This window comes from Chrysemys picta, chromosome 3 (assembly GCF_011386835.1).
Source record: "Chrysemys picta bellii isolate R12L10 chromosome 3, ASM1138683v2, whole genome shotgun sequence".
NCBI classification, from domain to species: domain Eukaryota; kingdom Metazoa; phylum Chordata; order Testudines; family Emydidae; genus Chrysemys; species Chrysemys picta.
The window spans coordinates 53708383-53731515 of record NC_088793.1 but is presented as its reverse complement, the minus strand read 5'-3'; the positions used below and the strand labels follow the sequence as shown (position 1 = coordinate 53731515).

The window sequence follows — 23133 nt, the reverse complement described above, 5'->3', positions numbered from 1 at the left end:
AATGCAAAACCGGCTCGAGCCCCCACCCAGTGACCTGGGACAATTACATATCACCCCCTGGGCGCCTCTAGGAGGCAATACTTCCCCTCTCGCAAGCACGGAGTCTGAGCGTAACAGAAAATGTTTAATAACATGAGGTAAACGACATCAGCATTAAATTGGAAAAACAACACAAACAGGCTTCATGAGCAAAAAACCCACCCCAGCAAATTGGGCTGTGTCCTTTCCCTTTGGTTCTTGAGACCAGCAACCCAAGAATCACCAAAGTCCCAAGGGTCCAACAACCCCAAAATCTCTTGGGTCCAGCAACCCAAGGATCACCAAAGTCCCAAAAGTCCAACAACCCCCCCAAAGTCTCTGTCCCTGGTCAGTGCAGCCCCAGAGTTCAAGCGGGAGGGGGCGGGGGGGAGAAGGCACACAGGGTGTTAAGGGGCACCTTACGTGATCCGAGGCCAACCGGCTGCCTCTCCCTAGGGTTCCGCCACAGCCTTCTCCACGAGCCGCTCCGCTCCACTCCACCAGCTGTCCCGTGAGCCGCTCCCGCCATCCACAAACTGCTCTGGCAGCTGCTCCGCTCTGCTCACCAACCTGTGAGCCGCTCAGCTCTGCTCCACTTCAGCTGTTCCTTGGGCCGCTCCCACAAGGCTTCGCTCTGCTCGCTGCTTCTCCAGCTGCTCCGCCCTGCTCACCAACCTGTGAGTCGCTCAGCTCCGCTCCAACCGTCCTCGTGAGGCTCCACTCTGCTAGCTGCTCTGCCAGCCGCTGAGCAATATAGCTTCAGGCTCCCCCACTAGTTAACACAGTCTCAGTGATCTCAGCTCTTAATAACTTTAGCTCTTTTGTGATTTCAGCTCTTAGCAATTTCAGCTCATAGTAGGGGAGCCCCAGTGCTAGTGCACCATTGGCCCAAAGTGAATTCAGCTCAGCAGCCTGTAACTAGACTCCTAATGGAATCAAAGTTAGCGCTGACATTCAACAGTGGAGAGAGGAGGTAGTGCAATTGGTGTTTCAAACCCTCAAAGAGGGCCCATACCATCAGGTATAAATACCTGTCCCCATCCTCTCTCAATTCACTGGGTTTTGTAACCCATGCCCCTTGTTAAGCAAGTGCTACTTAGGTAATGGTGAAGGACTCACTCAGTCCTTCTGTCATACAACAGTTCCACTGGCCTTGATTCACAGAATCAGAGTAACAAAACTTTATTCTTCCTGCCCCAATAATAGAGAAACTGGGGATCCCACACCAGCCAAAGTAACCACTTTGAGTTGCTGTTGTTTCATGCCAGGCGAGTGGGTGTGGCTATGCAAACCAGATCAGCCCCTGGAGTTCTTTTCCACACTCTCCATAATTCACCACCAGATGTCAGGGTAGAGCTCATCCTGACTCTGCTTACATCAAGAAAAAAAGATTTTGGCGGTTCCACATCTACTGCAGTGATGAAGCTGAACATGAAACTAAGAAAGTGATAGTGATGAACAGACACTTCTGTGAGAGCTACCTGCAGTATGGATTTTCATCTACAGAGGAAGCATCTTGCGCTCTTCCACAATGTCTTTTGTGTGGGGAGAAACCCTCAAATCACGCCATGGCACTAGGTAAATTAAAATGACACCTGACAAGCAAACATTCATCCGTTGCCTAGAAGGACATGATTTTTTTAAGTGTTTGAGGGATCAGAATTAAAAGCATGCATGACTGATGCTAGATTATGCACCTGTTTCTGACAAAACGCTGGAAGCAAGGTATGTGGTCACTGAGCTTGTAGCAGAGGTAAAAAAGCCACATACAATCACAGAGACATTATTTTTACCAGCAGGCAATTAAATTGTGCAAGTAATATTAGGTACATATACAGTCAAGGAAATTGAAAAAGTTCCCCCTTCAGATAATGCAATAAGTTGCCGCATTGGTGACGTATCAGGTAATATTGAGATGGTGCGCTGAGAAAAAATAAAATCAAGCGGAAAATTTGCATTGCAGCTTGACGAATTGACAGATATCAGTGGCCATGCTCAACTCTTGGTAAAGTATTTGACGGAGATAGTATCAAAGACAATTTTTGTTTTGCAAAGAAATGCCAGGTCACATGACTGGAGAGGAAATAGTCAGTGTGACAACAGCCTACCTTGAGAAAGGAGAAGTTACTGGAAAATTATATCAGTGTTTGCACCGATGGGATAGCCTCCATGACTGGCAAAATGAACAGGTTTGTAAGCAGGGTCAGTGAACAAAACCCAGACATGTTGATGACTCACCGTTTCCCGCACTGTGAAACTCTCATTGCCAAAACATTGCCAGAAGAACTGTCTTTACTGTTAGATGGAACAGTAAAGATAGTGAACTTTATAAAATCGCGGCCCTTAAAATCATACTTTTTCTCCTTTCTGTGTAAGGAAATGGGTGCAAAGCACCACAATTTACTTTTGCACATTGAAGCATGCTGAATTTCCCATGTAAGAGTTCTCTTACGCTTGTATGAGTTGAGTGAGGAGATCAAAATGTTCTTAACCTTAGAGAAATCAATGTACACAGACTGATCACTGATGTGGCATGGTGCACAAGCTTGCCTACCTGACTGATATATTCTGCCACTTCAATGAACTGAACAGGAAAATGCAAAGTAGAAACGAGCATCTTCTCTGCAGCAAAGATAAATGGCATGGGTTTAGGTCCAAGTTAGCCCTCTGATTTGAAAAAATACCAAAAGGAACAATACAAATATTCCCCTTGGCAAATGCACCATATCCTGGTGGTGGAATTTTGGTCAACGCCATTTCTGAGCATTTGGAAAGTCTGGCAGAACAATTCACTTCATAGTTTTCTTCAGTGCTAAGAATGTTACAATAACAGCTCAAGGTCAGCTTGCCAAATTAAGAACGGACTGCACTTTGAAAATAAAGTTTGATGATATGCCTTTGGACTCTTTCCAATTGAAAGTGGGAGGTGAATATCCTGTAATATCTGACCATGTTATCTCCATTCTGTTGCTCTTTTCAACAACCTGTGCAAGTTAAGTTTTTCAAGTTTGACTTACATCAATAATAAACAAAGAGAGCATCTGAGGTCGGTGGAGCAAGATATCAGAGTGGCACTGTCAACATTTCCTCCCAGGAATAAACAACTGTGCGCATCAAGGCAAGCTCAGATGTCCCATTAAAAGTTTATTTTTGTTATTTATTTTTATTTTTTTTCTATAATTTGTGGCCATTCATCAAAGACTGTGAATCACAGTGTGCAGCATTGCTCTATTCATCAAATTCAAAGCAACATGTCTGAGTTCCATTCCATGTCCAATAGCGCTAGGCTTGGATGTCTGAATTGGAGTTTGGCATTTGATGTTGCTCACTTCCAAAGCCATACAAAAGAAGAAGTGCCTTGAAAATGTAATACCATAAGTCTTGATACAAAATAATATCATTAGTTGATGTTTCTTGACTGGTACAATTTTTGTATTATTTGTTTTTCATCATATAAAACAATGTATTTTTTAATTTGGCATCTTCTTGGTGTGAATGGTGTGAGTCAGCTGAAAATATTTGTCACAGTCTGTACAATAAAATTAAAGATGTTAGACTATAATATCATTAACTTTATTGTACAGACTATGAATGGCAAGGGTGGTAAACAGCTTAAATTGAGGCAATTAGAGGGTGAGTTCATTTGGAGACAATCTGGTAGTGTGCCTCAAAATAATTAAAGGTATCAAGGTGAGTCACATCAGAGAAAAAGGTTGGGAACCCCACTGGAATAGACTAATCTATAGAGTAAATTATACTTTGTTACAGTTTCCTGCACTTTCTGTTATGGGTGGCACAAATAATGGCAGTGTAGTTAAGGTTGCCTAACACTTTCCATTATAAGATCCTGTTTTAAGTTGCTCATTACTTTGCCAAACTTTAAACATTGAGGCTGAAATTTTCCATGCAGGGTATCTACCTCAGGCTGCATTTTTAAGGAAAGTTTCAGTTAAAACAATTTAGCTATTACTGAAATCAAGTTTAGGGAAAAATATGTTGCTTCACCCATGTTAAAAGATCCTTACTACTATTGCATGCTTTGGAGTGGGGACTTGAAGTATGGCAGAGGGATGACCTTGATGTTTGGGATATGTTTATTGTCATTCCTGTGAAAAGTTGCTTAAATTTGGCCCAATTATAAATCTCAGAAAAACTGGAGTTTGAACATGCTCAGTAGAGGCTTGTCTATGTTTGGCAGCTACATTCTCCAATGCTTGTGAAGCACTCAGATTCTACAATGAAAGCACCATAGAAAAGACCTTAAGGTAATTAATAATTTTACCTTCAGTGCAGTAAATAAAGTGTGTAGTAAACAAGGCCTGGGCCACATGGTGAATTATGAATATAAAAAGAAATATTGACTGGCTGCTTTTTTAGTGAGCACTGAATGAGGTAGGAGACCTGTGGAAAAAGTAGTAGGTGATCATATAATTAAAGACTGTATCATAATATAGATGCACAAAGGGGCATAATTAAAGTTTCACAGGCATCCCTTATTTTGTCAATTCCTTACTTCTGAGTGCTTAAGTTTGCAAACTTAATAATATTCTTTTAAAAATATGGTGTCTCCGTGTGGGGTGTTTTGTTATTTATGTAATTTATTTTTTTAGATTGTGGTGATACCCTAAGTGTGCTAGGTGCTTTCCAAACTTAGCCCTTGCCTCAAAGATTGCACAGTATAAAAAGACAAAAGATATGCCAACATTTTTCTGTCATATATCTTACCTCTTTCAGCCCTTTTGTGGTATTTTCTGTCCTCAGCAGTGTTTGCAACATCTCCTAGTTTGTAATATTCTCTGAATGTGATTGTGGTATTGAACCCTACCTCCAGATCATTAAGAAAGATGTTAAATAATACTGAGACTAACAAGAAGGGTGGGAAATGGACGTAATATTAAAGAAAAATCACTTCTGATAACACTAAAGATAGTTATTTTGACATAAATCTTATCTACAAAACATAAATTACTTTAGTTTTTTTAAAAAATCCTTGTTAATATCTCCTTTACTCTAAAATGCTAGTTCAGAGATCAGTAACCTTTGGCACGTGGTCCATCAGGGAAATCCACTGGTGGGCCAGGATGGTTTGTTTACCTGCTGCATCCACAGGTTTGGCCGATTGCAGCTCCCACTGGCCGCAGTTCGCCGTTCCAGCCAATGGGGGCTGCGGGAAGCGACGGCCAATACATCCCTCAGCCTGCACCACTTCCCACAGCCCCCATTGGCCTGGAACGGTGAACCACGGCCAGTGGAAGCTGCAATTGGCCGAACCTGCAGATGCTGCAGGTAAACAAACTGTCCTGGCCCGCCAGCAGATTTCCCTGACTGGCTGTGTGCCAAAGGTTGCCGATCCCTGTTTTAGTTTACCTCAACATAGCAAACATAGCCTCTCACCCTATTTTCCCAAATATATATATATATATATATATATATATATATAATCATCCGATAACGGCAGACTGGATGATGGAGGCTCTCCCATACCCCTCTGCCTTGTGGCTGCTTAGTTAGCCATTGGCTAAATCATTTGGCTTCCCAGACTGATTGCTTACATTGCCTGGGTCTTCTCCCCACCACTGCCAAGTGATCTTCTTCTGTAGCCCAGCCTTTTTGCTTTTGAAGGTAGCTCCTATCTGCACTCCCTCAACCTCACTGATTTAGTCCCAGCTATGTTTATAACCCTGCCCCTTACCCTTACTTACTTACCCCCTTCCCAACATCCAAGTTAGTAAATGTGTTCTTTATGTTGAGTCAGGAGTGTTTACCATCTGTAACTGCATGTGTACGTAGCTGGTTGCAAACACCCAATGTTTCATTATGCTGTTACTTTGGTGCATAATAAAATAGATGAAATATCTGCAAACTTTTTCAGTGTTTTGTTTCTTATTTCTAGTGTCTCTGTGCTCCTGGATGGACAGGGGAATTCTGCCAATCTGTTGAAAATGCATGTTTAATTTACCCTGACAATTGCTACAATGGAGCTACTTGTATCGATATGAGTCAATCGAAAGAGCAACCACAGTTTCAATGCCTGTGTCTTCATGGTTTCACAGGTAAGGACGGACTTAAAGTGCATGTAAAGATTTCCATTCTAATGAAACATTATAGCAGTGATCGGAAATAAAAGTTAAATTTAATTTTCCTTTCCTTATAATCAGAGCATAAGAACTGTGGATTTCACATCTTTAAAGTCAATGAAATGAAAAGCTTAAAAGAGACATAATTTTGTGCTAGTTTGATAAATGAGTTTTAAAAGGAGCTGCCCTCTTAGAAGAACATAAAGAATAAAGGTATGCATGAGAGTGTAAAAATTGGCTCTCACTCAAAACAAATTATGATATTGAATTTTTTGTCATTATCTGTTTAATCTATGAAGTACCCATTTCAGGTTGTAATATGACAAAACTCCCATTCACTGCAATGGGTGCAAAATCTGTGTCTTAGTTTCCATTTAGCAATTTCATTTACTCAAAAAATCAAGATAAGTTCAGTCCAATTCCCCTTTTATTCACCGTAGAATACTCTAATGGCCTGTTATGCCTCTTACCCTTACTTGTATCAAGGTGGAATCTCAGGATTCTTCCACTCTTAGACCAGGATTCAGCTACACTACCTAGGATATACTGACCACTTATCATTCTGCAAGTCTGACTGGGTTTTGGAAGCCTGTGAGTCCCCCTGTTGGGAACCAGTGACCAATGATAGATTGACCAACTTCCTTCTTAAAATAAAGTATTTTTATTGAAAAGTTGGAAGACATCATTCTGGGGGGCAGGGAGGGGGGGATTTAAATACAGCTAGCAGTCTAATGCAAAAAATCTTATTTAAACTGATGTTTAAATATAAGCTAAGTTAGATAGTATAACAGAGTTCTCGGGGTGCAACCTGGAATGGGGGTACCACTGTGCCCCCTTAACTCTCCAGCCTGGGCTGTCTCTCAGAATGCTTTGCTAGTGACAAGCATAAAACCCCTCCAGGCACTGTTGTCACTTAGCACAACAACATGTGGAGCCCCAAGTCCAGCTAAATTCCCTGAGTTACTCCCGGATCATACAGAGAAAGGCACCAGCAAATCTCCAAGCCTTTAAGACTCGTACCCTGGAATTGTACCATCTTGCTTTGGTCAGAAGCTTGATGAGTGTAAATTCATTACCCAGTCTGCCCCTCCCTCAACTTGGAGAGGACAGGCACTAGCCTTTGTAACCCGAGCTGAGATTTTCCAAGCACTTCAACCAAAACACACAGTTTTAAGTAAAATATAAAACAGATTTATTAATTACAGAAAGATAAATTTTAAGTGATTATAAGAAGTAGTCACAAAAGGTCAGAGATAGTTACCAAAGAAAATAAAAGATAAGCTCATAGTCTAAATCTTAAACCTTACTGTATTAAACTCGGCAGTATTTGGATCAAGCAGATTTTCTCTTTTTATATCCTCAGTCTATTGTCTGGAAAACACTAGCCTGGATATGTCCTGGTGGGCTTTGCTGAGTCACAAGAATAGAGCAATCCCCCATTGTATGATGCTTGTGCATCCCTTTTACAGCATTGTATATCCCTTGATTGCAACTCCCTGCTGATTAATGGTCATTTAACACCCTCCTGGGAGTGGGATATCTCCTTTGTTGTCCCTGGAGAACTAGCAGTGGAGACTCTCAGGCCTTGGCTACACTCGGGAATTCACAGCGCTGCCATGGCAGCGCTGTGAAGCGCGAGTGTAGTCGCGTCGCCAGCGCTGCGAGAGAGTTTCGCAGCGCTGTATGTACTCCACCTCTCCGAGGGGAGTAGCTTGCAGCGCTGCGAGCAAGTGTGCAGTGCTTCAGGCTCTGATTACACTGGGGCTTTACAGCGCTGCACTCATTGCGCTTGGGGGGGGGGGCGTTTTCACACCCCTGAGCGCAGCAAGTCGCAGCGCTGTACAGCGCCAGTGTAGCCAAGGCCTCAAACTTACAACGTATTTCAGTAACAATCATACAGCAAAATCTCATAACTTCATATACACTAATGATATACATATTTTGACTGAACAGTGGGTTTCAGCAGATCATGACTTTTCATGTGATATCTTACATGGCATGCTTTGTATGAAATATATCATAATGATATGACAGGAGTGAAAATGGAGTTTTCAGGGTCCTGCTTTGAGGTGCAGAGTGCCACAAATAGGTTTTCCTCTGAACTTATAGGAACAGTATAGAACATAATCAATTTATATTCTCCTACTAAGCCCAGATCTTTATCTGTGTGCGTCTGGTTCCCCTTTCTCACAAGAAAATTAGACTTAAGAAAGCTCCACTTTCTTTGTGGGCGTCTGGACTCAATTACCATAATGTTCAATAGTTATATTGTTTCGGATCTTGTGTATGAAGTATCCTGGAGTCTAAGACGTTTTTTTCCCAGCTCAATGGCACATTCAACAAGACCTGGTTCATTATTTGGGAAAATAGACCTGTTCAGTGTCAATGGCTTGTAATCATTGGCATGATCACTGTTTCTCCCTTGTGGGTAAGGGTATTGAAACTGTCGGATACTGTTTCCTAGTCTAGCATGAAATCTTAAAAGTCAAACAATCACTTATGATCATATTTCATCACCAGGCCTAATTCTGCAATTTGCTGAGCAACTTCAGCAAGATACAGAGAATCTTTTCACTCCCATTAAACTGAGCTGGGAGTGCAGGGTGCTTAAAACCTTGCAGTACTGGTCTTGAACTGTACTTAACCCTGCAAAAAGAAACAAGTTCACACCATTGCTCGGGAGAGCACTGCAGGATTTTTATTCTAAAAATGTAGGTGGACTTTGACTTTTTGATAATGTGAAACTTCCTATTTTTAGCATATTTATTCTGATGAAGTTTCATCATTCTGTTGTTAGGATAAGATCAACAACAACAACAATAAAAAGCAACAGAGGGTCCTGTGGCACCTTTAAGATTAACAGAAGTATTGGCAGCATAAGCTTTTGTGGGTAAGAACCTCACTTCTTCAGATGCAAGTAATGGAAATCTCCAGAGGCAGGTATTTCAGATTTCCATTACTTGCATCTGAAGAAGTGAGGTTCTTACCCACGAAAGATTATGCTCCCAATACTTCTGTTAGTCTTAAAGGTGCCACAGGACCCTCTGTTGCTTTTTACAGATTCAGACTAACACGGCTACCCCTCTGATTCTTAACAACAATAAAGAATCCTAGCTCAATAGTGTCTTTTTTTTTAAGCTAAACAGTTAATTATTCAAATAATTGATGTTCAATTTAAATGTGTTTTAATTTCACCTACAGTTCCTGTTGAAATCAGCACTTCTGAAAATCAGGCCAACTTAGCAGCCTATAACTAGAGTTAGAGGTCTAATGTTTGGCACCTAATCCTGATCTAGTGAGACCTTACATTAGAAAATGGAAGGTCATTCACAAAAAACCTTATGTCTAGTCAAGACGTTCATTCACCTGTACATTATGATCTAACTCTCCAAAGTTTATTTTGTTTAAAAAACAAACAAAACCTTTATTTCAAAGTGCTTTAATGAAAGCTGTATGTGCTCAGGACCCCTGAAAAACCATGTTGTTTATTTAGCAGCCTAAATATGGCATCTAATTTTTAAAATTTGGGCCACTAAAATATAAGGAAAATCCAAAACCGGTGAAAAGATCATTCATTTTTGCTTTTTTCCTCTTATTTTAATAAACTTTCATGCCATGCTTCATGCCATGGTTTGAGTGGCATATAGAGATGTTAGCGGACAGATTTTAAGTCCATATGTGGAAGCATGAAGGAAGGATGATCCTAACCTAGATCTTGGGAGTTTCCATCTCTGCCACACACTTCCTGTGTGACTTTGGGCAACTCACTTAGTCTATCTGTGCCTCAGTTCCCTATTTGTATAGTGAGGATAGTTGCATTTCCCTACCTCAGAAGGAGTATTGTGAGTATACATATACGCTTTGTTGCTTCTGTAGGCCAAAAGCATTGTGCATACCAGGGGCTCTGAGCATCCCTCCATTTCCCACATCCCAACAATCTCCCTGTGCATCACCCTACCCATCTCCCTGGATTTCAGGGACTCACTGCAACCGCCCCCCCGACTACCTCTCTCATACCAAGGATTCTTTGTGCCCCCTCTCTGCCACATTCCAGGGGCTCTGTGCACAGCCCCTTCCCTTCATGCAAGGGCCCCCCCTTTTTCCACCTTTGCCCATGCCAGTGATTTCCACCCATGGATGGCAGGTGGAGCCCCCCTTATCCCCAGCTCTGCCCCTTCCTCCCATGCCCCCCCCACAACCAGAGCCCCAAGATCCCCTGCCCCACTCCCACCCATCCAGAGGAGCCACGAGTGCCCCTCCCCCAGCCTGGAGGCGCCCTGGGCCACCTGCAGCTGTGACACGCCTCCCCACCCCAGACCCCAGGCTGCCCTGGGGAAAGCTCTCACTCTCATAAAGAAGCATTTGGTATGCCCGATGCATATCACTCTGGGGTAACTAAGATGGCAGTATTTGCTACTCAGCTTCCTGGGTTCCTCAGTAATATCTCTGGATTCCAGGGAGATTATCAATAAACCCGGGAATATGAATAGCACATTCCTCCTCCTCCTCCTCCGCCATCCTTGAACCTGTATGGTGCATAATAAAGCAAAAACTTCCCCCCCAAACTCCACAACCTGGGGTTTGGTAGCCGTGGCAGGGCCTATTATACCTGCCGCCCATGTTCCCACCATTCTTATTTCTTTTTCTATTTTTTTTCTGTCTCGGAGAGAAGTCCTTCAGGATGTCAACATTTTCAAACTGTATTGGGAGGAAGGGCAGAGCTGTGATGGTTATGTTGTTATGCTGGAAAGTGTGAATGACTGCCATCAATCAGTTCTTTGATCTGTGGACAATTACAGACTTGGTTAAAGCTGGTGGCTCTGCTAACAAGATGTAAAAGGCTCCATGTTTCCCCATTTTCCACTCCATTTTTACCAAAACCAATAATGTCCTGCCCATTGATGCCTTTCCTAAAGTTTGGAATTTCAGATGATAGAAAGAGAGACAGAGTGTTAGACCTTACTTTGCTTGGCTAATCAAAACATTGTGAGGCACTCAGATACTATGGTGATTATTCTATAAGTAACTATGATAGATGGAAGCAGTTCATTATTATCTCACACTTGAAACAAATTTTAGTCTGTTAAAATGTTTAAAAATACCATTTCAGCCATACAGAGATATTATATTAACCTCTTCTAGTGCAGGAATGTGCACAATGCACTTACTGTTCCAGAAGAGACCACTGAACCCCAAGGAAGGTTTGTCCTGTTATATATGGTTGTTTGAGGTTACCCAGAGGATGCATTTAACCAAAACATACTCTGTATGCCTTTGCCATGACCTGTCTCTGCCCTGTGCCAACCAGTTTTGGAGCTGTGCTGGTTGGCTGTGGTACCCATGCCAGGCTGAAACAGAATTGCAGGCCCCTTTACTGCTACAGAAACCTCTGAGCAGACTTTCTGCTTCCAAGTCTCCTGTGCCCTGAGTTACACCTGCAGAAGAGGAAGGACATACCAGCATAAGCCAGGGATTAATCTAACCTCTTGAGTTCCATAAAGTACTTTAAACATTCTTCATAAAACCTTCCCTGACAAATCAGTTCTAGTTACTTGGCTATGAGCACAGTCCTATGAATTTAAAACTGGCTGAGTTGGACTATTAACTTAGGGTAATGATAAATGGCAATGCATTGAATTGGGGGCACATGTCCAGTAGGGTGCCACAAGGATCGATGCTAGTTCCAACGTTGTTTAACATCTTCATTAATGATCTGGAAGCAGGATTAAACAACACATTAATCACATTCAGAGATTATACCAGACTGGGAGATGTTTCAAATACTATCGAGGTTAGAGGTACATTACAAAGGGGGTCTAAAAAGGATAGATATACGAATAGGACAATTAAAAAAAAAAGTCATCTTGGGAAGAGAAAAAGCAAGCTAATACATCCAGGCAAACAAAATTGAACACAACAATAGAGTGGGAGGGAGATCATCATAAAACAGCCATGTTATAGCTAGAGCTGAGAGTAGACAGCACAATTTGGAGGATTTGCAAGATATAGCTGTTACAAGATGTGACTTTGCAGTGCAATACTAAGAGCCAGAATGATTTGGGTCTGAATACACATAGGCATTATGGCACTGCTGAAACCACACTTAGGATACTTTATGTAGTCTTAGAACCTTAAGAGAATAAATATTTCACAAAATGGAGACTTTTCATACAAGACCAACACAATAAACAAAGGGCTTGGAAAACTGACATGAAAAAAAAATTAAAAGAACTAACTGGGCCAGAGCCTCAAGTGGTGTAAATCAGTATAGTCCTATTAACTTCAATGGCGATATAGCAGATCACACACACCAACAACAGATATGGTCCATTATGTGGAATATATTTTAGCAACCAACTATGAAGGTCATGCTAGCCATCTACAAGGATATGGAAGGCTTGACTATGAAAGAAGGAAATAAATTGTTACGGTGGTACAAATATTACTAGGGTTAATGGGCTAGGATGGATTAGCCAAATTATGATGAAGACAGGAACTACACTGAGTTTACACTCTCTCTCGTGCTCTCTCTCTCTGCCCTTTCAGTAGTTCTACAGTCCAAACTCAAGCAAAACTCCCTTTGCAATCATTGGAACTGATCCTGCAATCTTTGATTACAGTGATATTTTTGCCTTTGGACAAGCACAGATCTGCAGAGTTTTGGCCTTTTGTTAAGAAAGAAAATAGAGACAGAAGGGATGACATTTGTAAGGAAATAGTATGAATCCTAAATGTTACCGAACTCTGTCTTGTACATCTGTGATGGCGCTATGATTATATATCGGTGTATTTTTGCATTATATTAGATTATTTAAAGAGAAACCTGTAAATCCGTAGCCATTAATGTGATATAAACATTCAAGCAAACTACAGTGTCTTTAAGGATGCCATTCAATGTATATTTATTCACCACAGATGCAGTTTTTCTTTGAAATTTATTCATAAGGGCCAAATATAGTCACTATGCAGAGCTTCAAATAGAGATCTGAAATACTAGGAAATGTGAGCATATTTATAAATATCCAAACGCAGTGGGAATCCTTTGCTCCATTTTAAATAGACAGAATTTGAATATTGGTATCATGTTTCACTTTGAAATATCAGTTAGAGCATTTTCACAGTCTTTGTTTTTTCATGTACCTGCTGAATGATGAGGAAAAGAGGGCTTTTTCAACATAAGAGGGTTTTTTCAGTAGGGTTAATTTTTTGTGTGGAAATCAAGAACCAAGGAAAAAATAGGGACTTAACCTACTGTAGGTCACAAACTGTCTAGAGTTCCCACAAGTACAGCACTGCATTGTAAATCAACCCAATATGTTTAGTGTTCAAGAGTCTATCTGCCTTCTTTCTAAATTCTATATTGTATCAGGCTGTTTTAACATTTTCTGTATTTTTGTACTGTTTTTCCTCTATCTCCTTGTCCAAATAAGTACTGTGGAATGATCTGGCTGGATAGGAACTGGTGTAGTGCCACGGTATACAATGAGAACATGAACAGACCTTGAAGAGATCCTTTTCACAGAGGAGCACAACTCTACATAGACTCAGTCTATCCCAGAGCACCGTATTTATTTTAGGGGTAAGAGGCAACAATGACTTGGGAGAAGAGGGTTTGCCTCAGAATGTGAAGAGTGGAGAAAACAGAAATCTTCCTGAGTGTATTCTGCTGTGGATGCATTCTGTTCTGATACCTTAAAAATAGTCAAAGTGGAATGAGGGTGTTACCACATCTCCTTGAATATGTGATCCTGGGGGTTGTGGATTTGCAGTTCCTGGGTACCTCTAGTTTAAAGGACTCCATGATATTCATCTTTTAATCTTTCTAGGTAAAAAGAGAGACTTTCGCCATCAGTTCTACAAAAAAGGGAAAATTGGGTCTTTGTAGAAGAGTAAGCTGCTTTATTCTTCTCTGCCTGTGGAAAGAAGGGGGGCTAAGGGTATGTTTACACTGCAATTAAACAGCCATTCCTGGTCCCTGTCAGCTGATTCAGGCTTGCAGGGCTTGGGCTATGGAGCTTTTTAACTGCAATGTAGATGCTTGGCTGGAACCTGGGCTCTGGGACCCTCCACCCTAATGGAGTGGATTCCTCCAGGTAGCACTTATCTGGTGAATATTTTACCTCTATTATCCATATTTGTTGAGGTGGCTACATAGTCTTGGAAGGTGGGGTTTATCAACAATGCCTGCTTTGAAGGCAACAATGCTAAAAATGCTATTCCTTTCACCTCAGAGAGCAGAGCTGTAAATGTTGACAGCATCACATGCTGGAGCACATACTTCAGTAGCAATTCATCCAACATACCTACTGTACGGGAAACTATAATGATACCAGGGAAGTTCTTTAACCAGTTCATACCTATGATCTTGTATAGTGCATCAATGTAGATGTTTGCTATTACTGGCTCCAATCCTGCAAAGACTCACATAGGAGCTTAACTTTATGCAAAATAAGTAGTCCCACTAGCCAAAATTTTCTAAAAGAGGACCTAAAGTTGGGCTATTAAATCCATATATAGGCACTTAAATGTGGGATTTATAAAAGCACTTTAATGATTTAGGAACATAGACCCTATTGTAGTCAATATACATATTAGTGTCATGAATAACAAATAGCCCTGTCTAGAAGCGGATCTGGGTCTTCACTTCCTCAGAATTTGGAATCTCTGGATCTGGGGATTTGTTTGGTGCTCAAGTCTAATAGCAATAATAATAATTAATAATAAAAAGATTTTAGAGAAAACACAAAGTTCCCTAATAAACTAATCAGGGCTTGGTATCAGTGAGTCTCCCTAATATTGAAAGATATTTTTTTCTCCTGAACAAAAATATTACTGAAGCTGAACTTTAAATTCTAGCTGGCAAGTTTGCATGGGATGCAATTAATTTTAACAGCAGTAAGATTATTTTAATTAAAGGATTTTTCTACTAACTAAATGAAGTGTCTAACACGCCCAATCAATTCCTGCCAATATGATTGCTCTACACAAAAGGCAAGATAGTATTTAATTAGAGGAAGCTTCTTCAAGGACAATTGGTCTACTGTGAACAACTTGAGAAAGAGCTGACATGGACTGTTTCTTTTGAGTGTCATAATCTGTGTTAGTTATGTGTATTATTATGTATAAAATTGTATCCAACTGTCACTGTGGAGAATGGCTTGCACAGCAAAAGAAATCACAAATTGTAGGATGAAATCAAAAGTAGAAAAGACATGGTTTAGAATATGTTTAAACTATTAACTAAAGAACATCTGTGTCTAATTTTATCCCTTTTTATTCTTTCCTTTTAACCACATGATTAGTAGCACACACAGCTAAAACATAGAGATACTAATTTTTTGGAGTTAATTAGCCAACATGTAGTTTATGTATAAGCAAATACCAATCCAATTTTAATTAACAAAATACTGTTAAGTATTGGCACTGATGAGATGTCAAATCTAATTCATTATACAAATAAAATACAGTACATGACCAATAGTTAGTGAAGCCAATTGTGTACAGTGACTGAAGGCCACAGACAATACAAACACATTTAAACACATTTGCATAATTTCATACAACTTAGTCAAATTTAAAATATCCATTTCTTACTGTTTCTAATAGGAAGGCAAAAAAAAGTAGGAAAACTTGCTAGTCATTTCTTATTTAACTAACTAGGTAAATAATAATAAAAAACCCTGAGACAATACTGTAAGGCCTGGTCTACCCTGGGGCGGGGGTGAGGTTGATCTAAGCTACTAAGTCGACATACTTAGATGTACTTACCACCGTGTCTTTACTGCAGTGAGTCGACTGATGACACTCCCCTGTCAACTCCACCTGTGCCTCTCACCCTGATGGAGGACTGGAGTTGACAGGAGAGCACTCGGGGGTCAATTTATCGTGTCTAGATTAGATGCGATAAATCGACCCCCACTGGATTGATCGATGCCTGCTGATCCAGCGGGTAGTATAGACATACCCTAAGATAGCATCTGTATGTGTGGGTGTAGATCGGCCCTTTAAAAATATTTGTTAAAAACAATGTTTACTTTTTTTTAAATGTTAGAGCTCCTATGACAGGATGGACGAACACTGGATAAAACTTTTGTTATGGAGTTACTCATACTTTCTCTATGCCCCAGTACAGTACATATTCAATTGTTTATACTAAGTGGAACAACTACGAGAGGAGAGATTGTGAGAGACCTGCTCTGGAATAGCCCATTGGCAAGGGCACTCTCCTGGGGGAATGAGTTTCTATCTCATTGGCACATTAGGCAGTGGGTTACCTAGGTAGGTGGTGGAATCTCCTTCCTTAAAGGTTTTTAAAATCAGACTTGGCAAAGCCCTGGCTGGGATGATTTAGTTGGAGATTGATCCTGCTTTGAGCAGGGGGTTGGTCTAGATCAGGCCTACACAACATGTGGCCCAGGGGCTGAGGAGGAGAGCAGGCAGTGATGGGGGGTAAGTAGGTGAGCTGGAGGGTGTGGGGGGCTGAGGAGGCAAGCGGGCGGGCAGTGGCCGGGGGGCAGGTGAGCCGGCGGTGGAGGAGGAGGCGGCTAGGGACGCGAGCAGGTGGGCAGGGGCGGGGGGTGAGTAGGCGAGCTGGGGGAAGGGGGCTGAGGAGGTGAGCGGCGAGTCAGTGGCTGACCTGTTCTACTGATCTGGTCTGGCTCCCATCCCCTCTCCAAGGGTTGCAGCTGTCTGGAGGTGCTTGCCTTCCACGCCTTCCTCATTCAGACCTCATTCATTCAACAAGGCAATTGATTACCAAGTGTGGGGGAAGATCTTATTCTACTTCTAGCAAAAAAGACATATTTCTTTTACCTTAATTATACTACCATAGGGGACCGCTATAATATATAACCAAGGTTCAATACCGCTGTTTCGGGGGGGTGGCTCTGGGGAAGGAGTGAGATTTAAAAGGCGTTCCCCCCCCCCCCCCCCCCGACTTTGCTTGAAGATCTCTTAAATGGTGTCAAAAATGGCAATAACTATTGTAATAAGTGAAGGGGTGGGGGGGAGTAGCTCCCTTTTATGGACATCAAGTCAGCCAGTCGCTATAAAATCCCTCTTAGTAGCTGTTCTCTAATTGCTCTACCTGTAAAGGATTAACAAAATCTCACTGATATGTATACATAAAAGGAAGTGAGTGGGCACCTGGCCAAAAGAGCCAATGGGAAGGCTAGAACTTTTTAAAATTAAAAAAAGACTCCCCTTTTGTCTGTCTGTTTTTCTCCCAGGGAAAGGGGACAGGGCAGCAGCTATGCTGTAAGAAGCTTGGGCCAGATATGAAAAAAAAAATCAGTATCATAACTAGAAACTACTCATTTAAAACCCCAGATATGTAAGTAGATCAGGAAATGTCTAGGAAGATGTGATTAGGTTTATCCCTTTTATTTCGTTATGGCTTGTGGATTCCTCTGTGCTAACCCCAGGATCTTTTGTTTTGCTTCTAACCTTTAAGCTGGGCCTCAAGAAAGTTATTCTTGGTGCTTAATCCCTGTAGTTGCTCTTATTAAATCTAGCAATAGCCTGAGTTCCCAGATATATTTACTTTCTTTTTTATAACATTTTTAAAGAATATAATTGAATTTTTGTGTCTTAAGAGGTTTGTGCACATATTGTTTAATTAGCTGGTGATAACAGCTAATTTCCCTTTTTCCTTTCTCAACTCTTCTCTGGAGGGGGGTGAAAGAGCTTGAGGCTACCCCACAGGTAGGAATTCTCAAGTGCGCCTTCCTGGGCTATCAAAGGGGTTCGGCACTTGGGTGGTGGCAGCATCTACCACTCCAAGGTCAGAGAAGAGTAACCTTGGGAGTTTAATACACGCCTGGGATGGTCATTATTAATTTTTAGAATCCTTGCGGGCCCCCACCTTCTGCACTCAAAGTGCCAGAGTGGGGAATTAGCCTTGACAACTATCCTTTTTGTTTAAAGAGAAGAGGTTATTTGGTGTGTGCTAGTGCTGTTTAAGTCTGATATCATTTAGTCTCAGGAAGTGTTTGGGATTCAACTGGAGCTAGGAGGGGTAATGTCATCTGGATCCCTCCCTCTGGCCGAAGATGGTTGGAACATCCTTCGAGATTAGGACAAAGAAGGTCTAGAGTCCCAAGAGACTATAGGGGTGGCAGCTATTATGGTGAAGTTCACTCCAGTTGTCTCCATCTGTTTTCTTTCTGTCTCCTTTCTATTCTTTACCACTGTCCTGTAGCAGTGCAGACTCACCCCTGTGGCGCCTCCTACTGGTCGTCCTTGGGAGTTAGCTCTTTGACCCAGGAGCGCCCTCTGCAGGCCAGTGATCCACTTGCCATTGTCACCCATGTCCCTCCCAGGACCCGGGTGCCCTTGTCTTGGATGCTGCAATACCCCACTTTCTCTGTATTTCCTCACCCACTATCCCCACATCGCCTCAGTCATGGCTACTGCCAGTCTCTGTTTAGCCCCCGCGCCCTGGGGCGGACTGCAGGCTATCAGCCGATCATCACAGGCAACAAGGGGTTTGGACTGGCTGCCTTTACCCACCCTCCGGCTGCCCCTCTGAAAGCCCAATACCTAGGTGGGCCTAGAACTAGGCCCAGCAGCCTGGGGAGTTGCTGGCCTAGGGCTTCCCTGCTCCTAAGGCCTTTCCCCAGCCCTGCCTTCCTCTAGGTCCCCTGGGTGAATTCCCAAGCAGCCAGGCCTGTCTCCCTCTCCAGTCAGAGAGAGACTGCTGCTTCTGGCTTCCCAGACCACCTTATAAGGCTCAGTTCCTTAGTTTGGGGCGTGGCCCCAGTTGCAGCCACTTCCCCCAATCAGCCAGGGTTTTACCCCCTTTTGCAGCCCCAGCCCTCTGCAGGGCTTTTACAACCCCTTCCGGGCTGGAGAGGGTGTTCACCCCACTACATATCCCCTAACTATTTTTTCCCACTAATTAGGCCTACTGTCTGACATGCTAAAGTTAGGTCATTCCTTTTCTATTTCATATCCTCTGTTCTTACCAAGCATGATTTCAACACAGTCCTTGAACTATATCAACATGGCCTTTTTGTTTGGATTAATTTAGTCTCTCTGGGTCTCTTGCACCTGTTTATAACATTCTTATTTAAAGCAACTTAACTTACTTTATTGACATTTGTTATTTTATGTTATTGTGACATTTTATGAATTTCCATATACTTTTTTACAATTGTGCTTACAATTACAGTAAATTTATAAGCCCAATTATCACAATATAATGCTTCCATTTTATGAACCAATTCTGCCTAGGATTAGACATTGGTTCATAAAATCACAGTTACAAACAAAAAATCTTATTTTAGTTGAAGCTTTAAAGGAAAGGGGTGGGGGAAGTACTTGGTTAAAATATATTATGTTATATACTAGCAACAAATATCTCCAGCGGCCAGTAATGGGACACTAGATGGGGAGGGCTCTGAGTTACTACAGACAATTATTTGCCAGGGATCTGGCTGGTGAGTCTTGCCCACATGCTCAGGGTCTGGATTTCCATATCTGGTGTTGGGAAGGATATTTTTCCTAGGTCAGATTGACAGTACCCCTGGAGGTTTTCGCCTTCCTGTGCAGCATGGGTCAAGCCGATCCCTGTGAGGGTGGCAGTCAGGCAGCCTTCGGCGGCTTGCCTGCAGGAGGTCCGCTAGTCCCGGGGATTCAGTGGCGGGTATGCCGAAGCTGCTGGACCGGCGGACCTCCCGCAAGCAGGCCGCTGAAGGCAGTCTGCTTGCCGTGCTTGGGGTGGCAAAAAAGCTAGAACTGTCCCTGGGGTCAAGGGTCACTTACAGGTTTAAACTGGAGTAAATGGTGGATTCTGTCACTTCAAGTATTTAAATCATGATTTGAGGACTTCAATAACTCAGTGAGAGATTAGGGGTCTATTGCAGGAATGGGTAGGTGATGTTCTGTGGCCTGCAATGTGTAGGTCAGACTAGACTAGGAGGTCAGACTAGATGATCATGATGGTCCCTTTTGGCCTTAAAGTCTTTGAATTTGCACATTTCTTATCCCAAAACTAGGATGTACACATTTCATTTGAACACATATTACCCAAATTATAATGAAACCTTTCAAATGTTAACAAAGTTTAAGAACTTACAACTCACCTCATTTGTAGCTAAAACAAAACTCAAAACTGCTGCTGTTATATGTTTGATGTTTAAGAACAAACCAGCTTTTATCACTTCTTTGGCTGCATGCCCAGAGTAGGCAAAGATGGAAAAACTTCTGCTCTCTTTTGCCATTTACATAGTTAAAGTTGTACATTCATGCAAACCATGGCAATTTTATGCATTAGTGATTAAGCTTGCTCACTTGGAGAAAAATGTCAGCCCTGATGGCATTCTTAACCAAGTGTATTGCTTTCTTTAAAAAGCAGCAACAAAATAGATGTTCTTTCGGAAACACTTGATTTGTGAAACATTTAAATTGAAAAAATTAATCTTGATTAATCGTGCGATTAATCACACTGTTAAACAATAATAGAATACCATTTATTTAAATATTTTGGGATTTTTTTTTACATTTCTAAATATATGGATTTCAGAGACACAGAATACAAAGTGTACAGTGCTCAATTTATTTTTATTACAAATATTTGCACTGTAAGAAACAAAATAGTATTTTTCAATACACCTTATACAAATACTGCAGTACAATCTCTTTATCATGAGAATTGAACTTACAAGTGTAGAATTATGTACAACCCCCCCACATCTATATTTGTAAGTTACATTTTCACGATAAAGAGATTGCACTACAGTACTTGTATGAGGAGAACTGAAAAATACTATTTCTTTTGTTTATCATTTTTACAGTACAAATGTTTGTAATCAAAATATAAAGTGAGCAGTGTACACTTTGTATTCTGTGTTGTAATAGAAATAAATATATTTGAAAATGTAGAAAAACCATCCAAAAATATTTAATAGATTTCTATTGGAATTCCATTGTTTAAAAGTGTAATTAATCGCGATTGGTTTTTTCATTGTGAATACTTTTTTTAGTCAATTGTGTGAGTTAACTGCAATTAATCAACAGCCCTAAAAATTAACTTTTAATTAAAGCTTATGTCATGTTATGAAATCTCCAGAAATACATCCAACCAAAATTGGCAACCGTAAGGCACACAACTTTGAAATTTTTGATCTTGATAGCCAGATGCAGTACGACGATGCTAAATCCTGTTAGACTGGCAATGAGATGTGCCAAGACCAGTTAATTAATTTATCATAACCTTAGTGGATTGGAGTTCTGATCTGTCAATTCTCAGCAAAAGTGAGTCCTGAATGAAAAATAGTTTGTCTTCTGTGACCAAACCAAAATGCTTGAGAAGTAGGGTAAAATGTAGGAACAGAAAAATAGTCAAGATCAGTGCAGGAGACAATCAAAAGAGGAATATGCTATGCTTTCTAACTGCAAGTTATCATTCTTACTAGACTAGTCCTACAAGTAGGTATAAGACCAATCACGTGTCAGCACAGACGTATCTGACCCTTTACCTGTTTTTTATTATTATTATAATATTTTGGGATGCTACAGCATGGACACCTACTCCGTCCTCCCTCCTTGTTCCATATACACATTTGTACACACAGACACTCACATATTTGCTAACAAGCCATTTTGATAGTTGTAAAATGTCCTTCTACTCTGATTCTAACACATGCGTGCACATGTGCATACATACACATTTTATAGCCCTTTCTTTAAAAATGACTCTTTCAAACAAAGGTCTGCAGCATTTCTGTGTAGACCAAAGCTAGACTACCTGGTGAACTCAGAGGTTAATGGAAAATGTTTGTTTTTAACATGATTTTTGACAGAATGACAGTGGAGATTTGTTTCTTTTGAAGACCCTGAAAAAAGTGGCATTAAGCATGTCTAGAGAATAAGCTTGTCTATGGCAGAAAACATCTGACTATCATTGCACTGCCCAAACTCTGTTCAGATTCTTGACTCACTCTTCTGGCTGGAACACAGTTTTCCTTTAAACATTCTATCTGACCTGATCTGAACCTGGGTGCAGTTCCCCCTGCAAACAAGGCCTAAGCCTTGTAGTAGTAATTGTTATTCTGTAGTTGTTTCACGGAATTTTAAGAAAAAGTTTGCAACATAAACCTGGTTAACCCAGATTCTCAAATAAATATAACTATGTTTATAATTATTAACCCTTGTCAATCACAAACCAAGTATTTGCATATATGGTTTAATACTATATATTAGAAGTAGTCACAAATTTCCTGGGAAAACTTTTTTTAATGACAATGATGAAAATTACCTTTTTCTTGGTGATTTTTTTTTTTCATTTGAAATTCTCTGGTTTGACAAAAAAATGGAAAAAAGGCAAGCAAAACGAAAATTTCAATGACAATTTGCAAAAAAACCCAAACCAACCCCCCCTCCCCCCCACACACACTAATTTCTCTTCAATATATTTTTTTTTTTTTTAAATATTTACCATTTTCCAACCAGATCAACTGTATATATCTTTAAAAGTTGTTTACAGGTCCTTGGCAGATTCGCACAGTATTTATTGTCCTTGAGGAGGGGCTAGTCTAGTATGTTGGGGAAATTGGCCTGTAGTTTGCCATCTTGGTTTTTATGGTCAGGCACAGAATGTTTGATAAAAGGCATATAAACAGTATTGTGGACAAAGCAATTGAGGAGAGAATAAGAGAACCTGCTGAAGAGAGTGAGCAAGCTGAAAAAGACTGATTTGGCCAAGTGCTAAATCTCTAAGCTCAGATCACTAGCAAATTTCTGGACAGACCCAAGAGGAAGGACAGATAATTTATTAGTGTGTCAGGAGCTAAACCGGACTTTCCAGAACACTCAGCAGCATCATAACTCTTGCCTAATATAGCAGGCAACAAATTATTTAAAGGGGCTCATCTCAAAGTGACTTAGATGAAAGAATTTGTAGCTAAAGCAATGGTCAAGTAAAAAACTTTTACAAGTTCTTGAATAATTTATTTGACTCTAAACTGGGAAACGGTAAAAAAAATTCTGTGTGTTTATTGTAGTTGGGATTGTATCGCTCCTTATAATACATGTAACT

General features: G+C 41.0%; 1 protein-coding gene across 1 annotated transcript in view; it reads left to right on the top strand.

Moving 5' to 3' along the window:
• LOC135982236 (protein eyes shut homolog) overlaps positions 1–23133 on the top strand; it is a 54213-nt gene that overhangs the window by 10446 nt on the left and 20634 nt on the right. The window contains exon 2 of the mRNA XM_065587930.1: positions 5912–6071. Within this exon, the coding sequence (XP_065444002.1) occupies positions 6014–6071 (58 nt within the window). The 5' untranslated portion in view covers positions 5912–6013. The remainder of the gene's footprint in view (positions 1–5911; positions 6072–23133) is intronic.